General features: G+C 39.6%; 1 protein-coding gene across 1 annotated transcript; it reads left to right on the top strand.

Annotated features, from left to right (window-relative positions):
• The first annotated feature begins 826 nt into the window (after positions 1 to 826).
• Positions 827 to 3,417, top strand: LOC107095691 (cerberus-like). Its single transcript, XM_015391913.1, has 2 exons — positions 827 to 1,312; positions 3,118 to 3,417. Exons 1-2 carry the CDS (start codon positions 827 to 829, stop codon positions 3,415 to 3,417), a joined length of 786 nt encoding a protein of 261 aa, XP_015247399.1.
• Positions 3,418 to 12,723: the final 9,306 nt, after the last annotated feature.

Here is a 12,723-nt window from a genome sequence, read left to right as displayed (position 1 = left end):
CCAGATCTACAATAGAAAGGATTCACCAGAAGAAAAAAAATCAAGTTCTGAACTGGCTAATCCATGCAGAACTGATAGTGACTGAATGTGTAGAGTCATCTGAAGAATACAGAAAATTTATTTAAGATTTTAACATAAATTCTAAGACTATGCATCAAGTTAGAAGTGAAACATTTTGTTCACAGTTGTGTTATTTTACATCACCAAACCCAAGATTTTAATAGGGTCATGCACATTAGTATTAGCTTTACTGGACGTTTTCAGCAACAAGGAGAAATTTTCAGCCTCACCTGCGACTCACAGTATTTCAGTGAGTTGGTTTGATTCTGTACATATTTACATTTACTGAAATGCTGATGTTCTGATCCAGTGGTTTAAATTTGTTTGGATAACTTAAAATAAAAAACTAGAATCTATAGAATCAGTCCATGTCTCTTCATTTTGAATTTCACTCACCTGAATCCCTGTTCAGACATTTTTTATGATGCTCTTTTTAACACTTACCTTGAAACAGCAGCCCTCTCTGTGTGGTAACCACAGCCCAGAGGTGGAAGCTTGGTGCGACGTCTGTTCCGGCGTGGGAATTGCGACACCTTTCCTGCATTGAAAAGCAGGTGAGAAGCTGCAGGCGCCTACATAAGGAGGCTTCCTGCACCCCAGCGGCACAGCACTGACAGCAAGGCTGCCGTTTGGAGCCTTGGACCATCATCAACCCAACGACCGATTTCCTATATTGAGATTTGGTTTTGTTTGTTAAAGTTTTATTTAATTCAAAAGTTTTAAGTGATATTTTTCTATTTTAATCGCCTCATTAACTCTTTAAACAATGTATGTTTGCCAGACCATAGCTTTCCTCAGCAGCCTGGTCATTATGTCCACCTGGACAGCTTCAGCTCTTATGTTTCCCTACAATATTCGTTTGAGGGAGTCCAAAGATGAATTTGAATCTTCAGGTGCTGAGGTTGACCAAGCTATCCAGGGAGTAGTGAAGGTTGTCCAGCTGGACCCTCGTAACCTAGTGAATTCGGGGTTCTTCAGGAGAGGCTTTGCTCACAGAGGAACTCCTTCCCATGCTTCCAGATCGCCCTTCCCTGCCTTTCTGTCTCGGGGGCGTCCTGGTCCTGCCAAAGCCCCCAAGGAAGCTGTAAGTCCACTACACCAACTGCGTCCTAAAAGGCCTTTGGAGACAGATCTGAAGAAGAAACAAGGACTGCAGATGTGGCAGAGGGTCATGAATAAAGGAGGAAAGGTGTCGCTACCTGTTAACCTGAAGGATCCGAAGCAGACCTGCACTGCGGTGCCTTTCACTCAGGTAAGAAGAACATTTTTTTAAAATAACACTTTCAGTGGTCTGCTCTTGTATTTTGTTTTCCATATAAGGTACTTAAAAAAATAGTTGTCTTCATTATATAGATTACTTTGGCTTGCAGCTGAAGAACACCCTGAATTCAGTTACAGTATTAGAAATTATAAAGTGAAATTTGGTCTGCAGACAAGTAATACACCCTATAAAAGCCACAGAAGCCACAAAAATGAACTAAATTTGTAGGCTGTCCACATGGGGCTGCATAGAGCAGAGCTAATTCTGTCTTATTCAGACTTTCTGCATCAAAAAACATTTTTTTCCATTACTAAAAAAAAGAGCATTAAAAAAAGTAGTTTCCCCATAAGATAATCCTAATATTAAAACAAAACTGCTGATAGATGATGAAACCAGATTAGATTCAGTTTTATTGATGCAGTGATTGTCTAAAGCAGGAGAGGGTTAGAAATTCTTATACCACAAGCACAATCATACTCAGTTTTGCTCCCGCTCTATTTTTAAATACGCAGTAGAGGTATTTAAAGGTAGTAGAGGACATGTACCGGTATATAAAAAACGTGCCCTATAGTCCGGTGCGCCTTATGTGTGTGTTAAATACAGAAATGGCACACATAACTGAGACTGTGCCTTTTAGTACGGTGCGCCTTATGGTCGTGAAAATACGGTAGTTTTTATTTAACTACCATGTGTTGTGTGACAATTGTTAATCTTTCATCATACATCTTTTTACGCTCCTAAAGAAGGAGCGGAAGGGTTTACTGGATAAATAAATCAGAATAATATTTCTTCTGTTTGTTCTTGCTCTTTTAGACCTGTGCTTCCAAAAAAGTAATGCTGATCTATCTTTTGGATTTTTTTTTACTTTTTGAGACTAATGAACATCTTAAAACCTCCACAAACCTTTAAACCACACATTTCTGACGCTGTTTTATTCAGATCAAATACTATAAGCAAATAAATCTGTGTTATTAATCATAATAATTACTAGTAAAATCAAACATAGTGTATTGAGACATTTCAAATTAAACAAGTGCCGCTGCAACCCTTTTGTTTCCCCTAAAGCGCAGTTTTTGTTTGATTAATTGATTGATTGACCTTGAGGACTACATGATTATTTCCCTTAGTCAACCACCCGCTCCAAAAAACAACAACAAATAAATAAACCAAAAAACTTCAACACAGGAGCAACCTTCCTTCTTCTAAACAAAGGGCTAAGAGGTAAAAGTTAGTAAGAAGAGGTCAAATATTATTCACCCTATATCTATAGCAAATGTACTTAATTAAAAATATGGTAGAATTAAGTTAACCAACACGACTGAAATCAAAATGACCACAGACAGATTGCTGTTTTTTAAGGAAAGGGCTGTTAGCATTACAAAATTTAAATGTGTGGCAAAAGTCAAAAACTTAGGTGCAAAATTATAGATGAAAAGTTAAGTGGAGGAAAAAAATGTGGTGGATTTTCTTTTTCAGAAACAACAGGAAAAGCTGCCGCTTGAAGAGGATTAAGTAACTCAATCTGGGTCTCTATAAATCATTGGAAATAAAGAAATAAAACTATGGAAATAAATGGATCTATCTGATGTGGCAGAGCCTGTGAATTAAAACAATCCAAACATAAGTTTTAATGTTTGAATATAAATAACCTTGATATTGATATGAGCCTGGATCCAAAGGCTTTCATTTTAAATCTTTATGCAGAAACAAATACTTTGAGATGAAGAGTCACCTTTTCAGCAGTGTGTGTTTTATTAATAAAGCCTGTGCTGTGTTTATCTCTGTCCTCTGCCCAGCATGTGACGGCAGATGGTTGCCAAACAGTGACAGTTCACAACAAGCTGTGCTTCGGCCAGTGCAGCTCCCTCTTTGTCCCATCCGAGGGGGAGTTTGCTGATCTGAGCCCCGGTACGGGGGCCTTCCGCCGACGGGCCCCCTGCTCCCGCTGTGCCCCTTTCAAAGCTCAGACTGTCACTGTGCCTCTGCGCTGCGGAGCCAAAGTCCGGGAGAAGAGAGTGCTGCTGGTGGAGGAGTGCAAATGTGAAACGGGCCGGGAAGAGAGAAGCACTGAAGCTGCTGCTAACACTCACCTGTAACTGGGTCCCAGAGAGTCAAACAGACAATATACTGATCCCTGGTTTTACTGATAATGACACCAGATAACTGTTGTTCATGTGGGGTTTGTATTTCATCAACTGTGAATCAAAACCTGTGATATTTAGGTTCACATTTTATGTGAAGCTACGTGTTTTCTTTAGAAAAGTCTGAATGTCTTATTCAGAGTGAAAGGTCTTGGTGTTGACAAATGGCCTACTTTGGTCATGCAGTTTTTGTTTTAAAATGAATAAGATGTTTAAATGAGGTATGAACAGTGTTATAAGCTTTTGTAATAACAAGATGGCTGTATACTTATATATGTTTTATGTTTAACAGAAAAGGAACAATATTCTAAGTTATGCATATTTTTTTCAATTGGTTTTGTAAAGAACAAAATATGCAATCAACTTCAAAAGTAATCAAATAATCTTATTAAAGATCTAGGCAGAGAACAGCATTCAGCTTTTTCCCATGATCTGCCCAAGCTTCTCAGCAATGATTGATAGATTGTCCCTATATATATTTTTTCAACAGAAATCCCTTTGCGACGTTATAGTATAGCCAAAGGTGTCCTCCAGGGATCAGTGCTTGAGAAGCTTTTATTCCCTTTATGTCTCAAATTATCTTAACCAACTTCTACCATAGAAAGATTAACCTTCTTTAAGATGATAATTAAAAATCAAAAATATTATCATAAATTGTTATTAATTCTGTTTTGTCTTTATGCAGTTTATCTCAATGCTAGATATTTGCTATTTCAATGTCTTTGAATCATCCATCTGCCCCAACTCTCATCAACTCACTCAACATGTGAAGGTGTCAATTGTCTCTGAATACAAATACCAAGAAACCTTGATAAATATTTTACTTAAAGTCTCAAACACAAGTTGGTAAAACTAACTGAAGTTAAGATTAAACTAAAATGAAGCTAAGATTTCTAATCTGTGACTGATTTATTTTCCACCAGACCCCAGAGATTTTTAATAGGGAATATTGAATATTAGAAATTCCATTAAGATGTTCAAACTTTAAGGTGGAGGATGTTCTTTTCATCAAAATAAGTGGTCCTCCTAATTGTCAATCATTCTGGTGATATGTTTACGTAAGGCCGTCCTACGTGCTCGTCCCCATTTTCACTTACCCATAGTGAGTCTGACATAGTGGAAAAATTGCTCAGCTTCTTTTGGAAAGTAAGCTTGTATGTGCGATGCAAACAGCAACTTTAAAACAGAGCATGCATGAGGAGAAATGGGCTTGTATACGCTCTCGCACGCGTTTAATAGAGGAGTGGGAGTGGGTACAGGGTTGAGCATGTGCCTTTTTTCTTATAAATTTGTGAAAATCCTCCACTATACCTTTAAGGCTCTAGACTGTTGGCTACGAAACACAGACTACAAAACTCAAAATCCTCATATGCTGCATAATTGTTTTTGTTTAATCTGCTATGTTGATACCTTGAACTACTGGCATACCTTCATTTTAAAATTGTCCAGTTTTTGGTCTGTCATTTTGTTTGGCTGGATTGATGCACAACTAATTAGACACAGTTTTTTTTAGAAGGACCTTGTGTGTTTTACAGTTGGTAAAATGTGTGTTGAATTGTATCAATGCTTTGACCTGTTGCCATTTTGGCCAGGACACCATGGTAAAATAGATTCTAAATAAACTAGTGACAGAAAAAAAACGGCATACTAATTATTGCATTTATTCTGTACTGGATACATTAGCTTGAGTAAAAATTTACAATATGTTGAAGTACTTTTTGTGCAAAAGTTATACAATTTTGCTATTCTTCTCTTTATGAAGTAACAATAATAAGTTGATAATAGGTAGTTAATTAGTCAGTCACATTAGCTTGAAAACTAACAGTAAATCAGTGCTACAGTACCTTTCACAGAGTGATGGGCGACCATACAGAGTCAACATAATGACAACTAGAAATGTTTCCCTGCTGCTGAAAAGTCAAGAAGACCTGAACTGAAGTAGCTTTCTTCGTCTGACCCAGTGTGCTGCTGGGAAGGAACAGCACTGGGTTGTTCTGTGAGGCGTCCAACTTCCAACATTTTCTCTGGCATCACTTAAAGAATCTTTAAACGGTGGGAACTGTTCAAGGGAAAAATGTTAGTGAAACGTTTTTTTTTTCTTAGTTTACGTTTAAGCCAGAAATGATTTATACTCATAGCAGATTTTTGTTTGATGTAAGCTTTAATTTTTCTGACTGGAAATAAATTTGAGTTTTTTAGAGGAGCCCAGCCAGAGCCCTTGCTTTAATCTGACATAGAATCTGTAGCAGGACCTAAAGATTAGGTTGATGGCACAGAGGTCTTCCAACTTTGACTTGGAGCTTGTCACCAAACTATCAAACCCCACTTGAAAAAGGCAGACAGCTACCTGGCTGTTACTTGAAGGGTTTGATTGCTAATTCCGATTTTCTATATTAATAGTAATAAAAAAATGTTTTGAATAGATTAAAATCTGAGAAAAATTGGTGCAGCGGTGGCAACCCATGTGCAGAAGCTTCAGTTCTGGACAGGTTTAAGTCTTGACCTGGTGACCTTTTCCGCATGTCTTCCACCTTTCTTTAATCCCATTTCCTGTTTGCAGAATTATGGAAAATCCCCAAAATAAATACCACTAGATCCTATAGTAATTAACTTAAAAAAATTTTAAAAAAAAACTGAGACACATTTAATCTCTTGAAAACAACCTACTTAGTTTAATGAAAATAATTATGAACCAGACATTTTGGGCTTAACTGGACCTTGATGCCGCTAACCATTCTGAACCCATTTCCCACTGCACTTTAAAAGTGTGTTTAGATTAATATAATGTGAAATAATGTGAGATGTGTAATGATGTCATTACAATGTCCTCTTCAACCACTTACCTCTTGCTTAGTCGTGCTAATTGGTTTCCACCCATTGCTGCTGTTAGGTTTACAAGTGCAATTTATTTTGCATGCCAGTGAAAACACAAAAAGCATTTGTTGTTTTTGAACCTCCCTCCCCCAGCTTCACTCTCATATTAAAGCATTCAAGTGTCAGCCTGTATATTTTATTGAAAAGCCATGTTCCACCAACTTTTTGCACACAGCACTCACATCTGAAAGCACCAGACTGGAGCAAAGAAGATGTTGATCACGGGTACTTAGCAGTAAGTAAACATAATTGTTTCAGCATGGACTCCTGAATTATGTATAGGCGCCACCTATTCTCATGCCCGATGTCTTTCAGAGTGGTTGTGGGAATTTGAACATCCTTCACCACAGATGCACTCGAGCAGGCACGCATGTGTGATTATATGTGTGTATAAGCGCTTTTTTTTTCCAGTTAAGGCCCATAAAACCTATTATTCATTTATATCCTGGCACCTGGGTCTGGTAACGTGAACTCATCCCACACATCCCAACATACATTCCCAGAGGAACATAAAGAATGAGCCTCTTTAGGTTGCCTTGGCACACTGTCAGAATAGCGGCTTTGGATGGCCATTTGCATTCACGTGGGTTTTCTGAGAAAGCGAAAGCATTCAGTGCGCTACAGGGGGTTCACATTGACTCCTGTAGATTCCATTAGCATGTGATTACCATCTCGGGTTGATGGCTATATTTTCCAAGATTGATGGGGCAAATATTTGCCCAGGTCTTAACGGTGAAGAATTAGAGGCCTCTTTTAATCAGGCACTTGTATGTCTTCTAAATATGCAGAAGGATGAGAGGTTGCAGGGATTTCTTCCCCCTCAGGTCTCATTTCTCACAGTGGCAGTGCTGTGAATAATATCCCAGTAATGGAGAACTGAATTAGCAATCACTCTCTAGCCTATTTGTCTGCAATGATGATGCAAAGAAGACAATGGCGAGTTCACCTCTAATGTGAGCTTTATTTGTGTGCCTGTTGGGGGAGGGGGGTGGGGGTCAATGCAGAGAAAGGAGAAGGAAGTTGCACAAGAAGAAATGATGGTCCCTGATTGAACAAACAAGGTGCAGAACAGAGTGCACCACTTAGCTAAGACAGATGTTAGCCCCCTTCACATTGTGGGATCCGGCAGAGCCCTCCTGTGTCATTAAGGATGGCCTGGTTCCCATGGCGAGGGGAGAGGAAGGAGCAAAAGAAGGAAGGCTCGCTGCCAAGTTCAGCGCCTCGGGGATCAGATCAGCGTCACAGGGTGCTAAGTGGCCTAGTTAGCGCTTTAAGACGCACAAAGAGCTGCCTGCTCTTTCACTGTGTGTGTGTAAGCCTTTTAACCGTCAGACGTGGAGATGGCGGAGAGATGCATGGGATGGAACCACTTGGATAAGATCACTTGCATCAAGGTGTATATTTTTGATGTACTATGGGGACATTTTTTATGTAACTATGGGTTCATGCTAAAAAGAGAACAGTCATCACGCTGGACAACTGGATTCTTAAAACGGCTTTTCCTGCCTGTCCATCCTTGTTTAAATCTTTAAATCTAAGATTGGGTCCTCTAAACAGCTCTAAGCTACCTAAGCAGCTGGGCAGTGTTTGAGGACTGAGACTCTCTATCTCCTCCTCGGCCACCAAGAGCTCAGATAGAGTTATGATGCCGTGGATGGGTGCGGACAGCAGATATGGCCCCAGCCTGCAGGGCAAAGCAGGGTTACGCCAGGATGAATACTTGCAAACATCACGGAAAACCTGTCAAATCACAAGCAAGATACCGTGTTCTCACCTGAATCCCACCAGGACAGGTCTTCTGCAGTAGGTGTCAGGCTCTTGGTGAGAGGTTGTCTGTTTCATGGCTAACATCTACCTCCCCTCTGATTTGGTGGTACATACTCACTGTGCAGTGTTAGCCTGGACCAGCTGGTCAGAGTTGGCTCTGCTAGAGATTGTGCCCCGGGGCTTAGCCTGCCAGCCTACTGCCATTCTGCCTGGCTGCCAGCCCACCTGCCAGGCTGTCTGCTGGGTGTTGGAGAGAACAAAGATAGGTATAGCCCTATAAACATCAAAGTTTGTCACTGGGTGAAACCCTGCTACAGTTAGCATTACAACTCTGCCAGTACAACACCAAAGGCTTGGAGAAAAAAAAGAGAAATAATATACACTCTACATACTTTTCTTAGTTGTGTGATTCAAATGTTTGCTGAATTAGCACTGGCAACTAGAGCAAAGCAGAAAAGTAGATACACAGTAAGTACTGTAGATCTGCATGTGTACATAACCCCCTCAGGCTCCAGGCATTTGGACAGAGAGCTTATTACTCTAGTTACATTTTTTTTCAGTAGATGAATATGTCTCAGTTTTATTTATCTTTGAGATATACAAGAAAGTCAGACTAAAAGGAAGCAGTCTTTTAAATAAGCTTGCAAATGATGCAGAACATAAAGCTATCACAACAAGAATTGGTTAATTGACCAAGAAGCTATAAAAGGTTTTGTTGATGTTTAAAAGCTGTTTATAAATAAAATATATAAGTGGACGAATCTGTAGTTCCTAAAAGTATTTTTGAAAAAGTTTTTTTTTTTTGACAAAACCATGAATTTGCAAATAAAGGTTTGTCTTTGTGGCGAGGGAAGAGAAATAATCAAATCAGTCTTTAAACGAAAAATAAAAACCAAAGTGAAATCTAACATTTAGCCCAAATCCCTCTTTTTTGCGAAGGATTTTCTCTTTTCAAGTTACAGACCTCATGGAGATACTCGCTAAAGCTATGGAGGCTGGTAACAGATCTGCTAATAGGCCACACAGTGAGGTAGAAACCTTCCAAAAACACACAGAAGGAACAACAAAGTTTCTGAATACACTCAAAGACTTTAATTTATGGAGAAAGATCTTGTGGTTTGATGAAATAAAAATGACAGAGTTTTGCCATAAATTTGTATAATTGGTGGCTTTGGATGTGGGCGCTGCTGCAGGACGGTCTGTTGCTATTCATTAAGTAGCTTACATTGTTGGGAAAGAATATTGTGATGAGGTGGCACCTCTTGATATCACCTAGGAAGCTACAGTTCAAGGGAATCTCTTAAATGTGCTTAATCTATACATCCACTTGAATGTCCAGCAATCCATCTTCTACCCCTTGTCTGTTGGAGTCAGCAGGGACTGGTGCCTATTTCCAGCAGTCTAAGGTGGAATAGGCAGGGTATTTCCTGGGCAGGTCTTCAGTATGGCAACACAAAAACAACCACATCAACACATCTAAGGGCATTTTAAAATCACCAAAACCCTAGTGGTCATCTTTTAGACTGTAGGAGGAAGTACCTGGCATGTGTGGCTACCCTCCAGATGTATGGGCACATAATGAAAACTCCATGCACAAAGATCCTAGGCAGGAGATTGGAACCATGACCAAAAATCTCATGTTTCTAATTGTATTTCAATACAATGACTGTTCTTGATAGGGCATCACAGAGCCCTGAACTCAGTCTCAAGAAAACACTCTAAAGGCAAAATGCACTAAATGCAGATACGATCCATATACAATCTACATGAAACATCAGATGCCTGCCAGAGTGTCAGCAACAGTTGACCTCTCACCCTTTCTGGCCGACTCTAGCACAAACAGCAAGCTGACAACACCACACTACATAAGGAAGAAGAAACACAGCCATTTAACACTTTTTCAAGCCTCATCATGCTGTCCAAGAATGACAGTCATTTTTTATCAAGGAGTTTTCACATAATCTGCTGATAGTAGTGATATTTATGGTCTAAATCACAGAATGTTTCTTAATGTTTACATTAGCAAACCTTCATCAGTAGGAGTTAAAACCTTTCCTAGGTTCACTGTGCAGAAATTTTGTCTCAAAAGTTGGACTCAAAATGACACAATTTGACAGCGCAGACAGGAAAAGAATAAACTAAGTTCAGGATTTTAGTGAAATCCAATCTTAGAAAATCATCTAAAATTGCCTTTATATATTACTTAGCAAATAACTAGATTATAATGGATAAATCCTACCTAGTTGTCAAGGGTATAAAATGCAACATTAAAATACAGTATGTAAAAAATATGTACCCAAAGATTTTGGCCATCGCAATGTGCGATGTGCGTGCTAGGAAATATTATCACAAATGAAACATTCAGAACATGACAACCTTGCAACAAGGTAACGATGGAATGTTAAAATTTAGCTCCTTAAATCTCACTGTATATAAATCAACATAAAAGTTGTTATATCTGTATTACAACATATCTGTCCCACAATCTCAACAATTTCGATTCAGACTAAATTTGCAGCCCTAAAAGGAGGCATAGTTTGTAGCACACAAAGGACATTAGTATAATCCAAGCCTGAGGCCATTTTAACTGAAAGTCTCTAAGTTTAGGATTATTAATTTTATCTATACAAATGTGGAAACTTTTAATCACCCAATACCAAAATATCTTGGTGTGTCATGGCTATTGAAATTAGATACACCTCAATGATAAAAATTGAGTGAAGTTACTCAATCAAACTAAGTGTGAATTGTTGCTTTCACTTTTTTGGGTAAATTCCATGGGTTGTTTTTTTAAAGTAAACCGGAGCTTAAACTGTTAGTGTGAGATAGGTGGGCTGAAGAAACTGAGCTAGATCAGCTTTATCCTGTGGAATGGGCAGAAACTTTGGCAAACTACAGTGAAAACTCTATCAACAATCCTCCCTAGAAGAAGTGAAGATTCTCTAAAACCTTCAGTTTCATTATTGTAGGATTTAGAAAACAGAAGTATGGGGGTAATCCTGAAAAACCTGAAATAGATAAAGGTTTTTAATGTTAAGAAATTAGGGAAAGTCCTCTTAGAATGTTTATGTAGTATATGCACTTGTCTAATTTTAGCTCTTATTATATAAATTTGAAATTTGTTCATCCGTCTGTCTGCCTATGTTGTTCATGTGATTGTTCTTTGTGCTTGCTAGCGAAAATATGGCAACATTAATGTGGCTGTGTAGCAAGCAACCAAAACCTCTGCTGGGGTGTGATGATAATAGCAATGTCACTATGGCAGGTGCGGTTCGGCGTGCCATGCAGGTGATGTCTCTCAAGCTCACTTAGCTAATGACTCCAATTAAAATAATTAAGAGCTGGCATGGTGAATCCTGCCCACTCTTCCTCTGCCAAGCCATCCATTCCCCATCCTCTTCACCGACAGAAAAACAGTGCCCAGCTCATGCCACTGCTGAGCATGCATTCATCCCTTCCTCTATATTTCCTCTCTTGCTTCCCCTTTATCTCTTTCTCATAGGCAGCTCACCCTCCCCGCTTTGCCACAACTGTCCTGTGCCGCTGCTCCTTCCGAGGCATCTAAAAGAAACATGAAGCCTGAAATCAGCTAAACGCTCCACTCGAGAAGCACTTAAGAGACTCTCGGCTCAACTTATTGTCACACAGACAGCTAGAGAAGGGAGAGAGTGAAGGGGCCGTCGGGCAGGAGGAAGAGTGAGGTTTGAGTGGGAGAGGGGATGCAAGCCAGGTCCTAACGAGGGTAGAGATAATTGTTTTGTTTTGTTAGGGGCCCTTCTTCAGTGTAGAGGGAGTTGAAATGACATGCCACACATGGTTTTTGGATGAAGTGGGCAAGGGGGGGGAGTTCGGATGCAGCCCTGATGGAAGAGGGGCAAAAATGTGGAGGAGGGGGGTTGCTGCATAGAGGAGGCAGTCACACACAGTCCATAAAAGAAGCAGTCACTCTGCAAAGCTGTATCTTCAAAGTGTTTTTTATACCAAAAAAATCCACAAGCTCCCGTGAAACCTTGATTATGACCATGCACATTGCTTTCTTGCGGTCACAGGACTTCCATAGGATTTCAATGTCAAAATGCACGCTCAACAAAATTCCAGCAGTGGGAAAGGCCTTTCCGAGCCAAGTTGGAGACACAACTTTGGCTACCAGGCCTGGTTAGATTTATCAAAATTTATGAAAAGGCAAACATATGAATCTCTGGTGTCTTGGTGTTCTTTCAGAACTTGGAATCTCAGACCGACAGACGATGTGCCTGGATTTGTTGCTGGCGTGGCAGCACAGACACTTTTCCAGGATCTCATCATAATTTTGGGGGAGAAAAGACTTTGATGTCGACCGTAAGTTTTGCACTCTTCATGGTCCTGCGGTGCATGAGTCATTTCCTGAGATGTTGAACTTTCATTCACATTTAATAATGGATGATAGACTGGTAACACAAAATATTATTAACACTTGAAAAATATTGTGTCAATCCTTCTTCTGCTGATGAAAACATTGCTTAGTCATTGTTGCAAGGACTCCCCTGGACCCCTAAAGGTGTGCTGTGCCATCTGGCAAGATGGTAGCAGTAGATTATTTAAGTCCAGTAAGAACATGTCATTGTTGTGTAGAAAGTTGCA

The sequence above is a fragment of the Cyprinodon variegatus genome, unplaced genomic scaffold (assembly GCF_000732505.1).
Source record: "Cyprinodon variegatus isolate N-32 unplaced genomic scaffold, C_variegatus-1.0 Scaffold564, whole genome shotgun sequence".
In the NCBI taxonomy this organism is placed as follows: domain Eukaryota; kingdom Metazoa; phylum Chordata; class Actinopteri; order Cyprinodontiformes; family Cyprinodontidae; genus Cyprinodon; species Cyprinodon variegatus.
The sequence above is the reverse complement of the archived record's forward strand: the minus strand, read 5'-3'. Positions and strand labels throughout refer to the sequence as shown.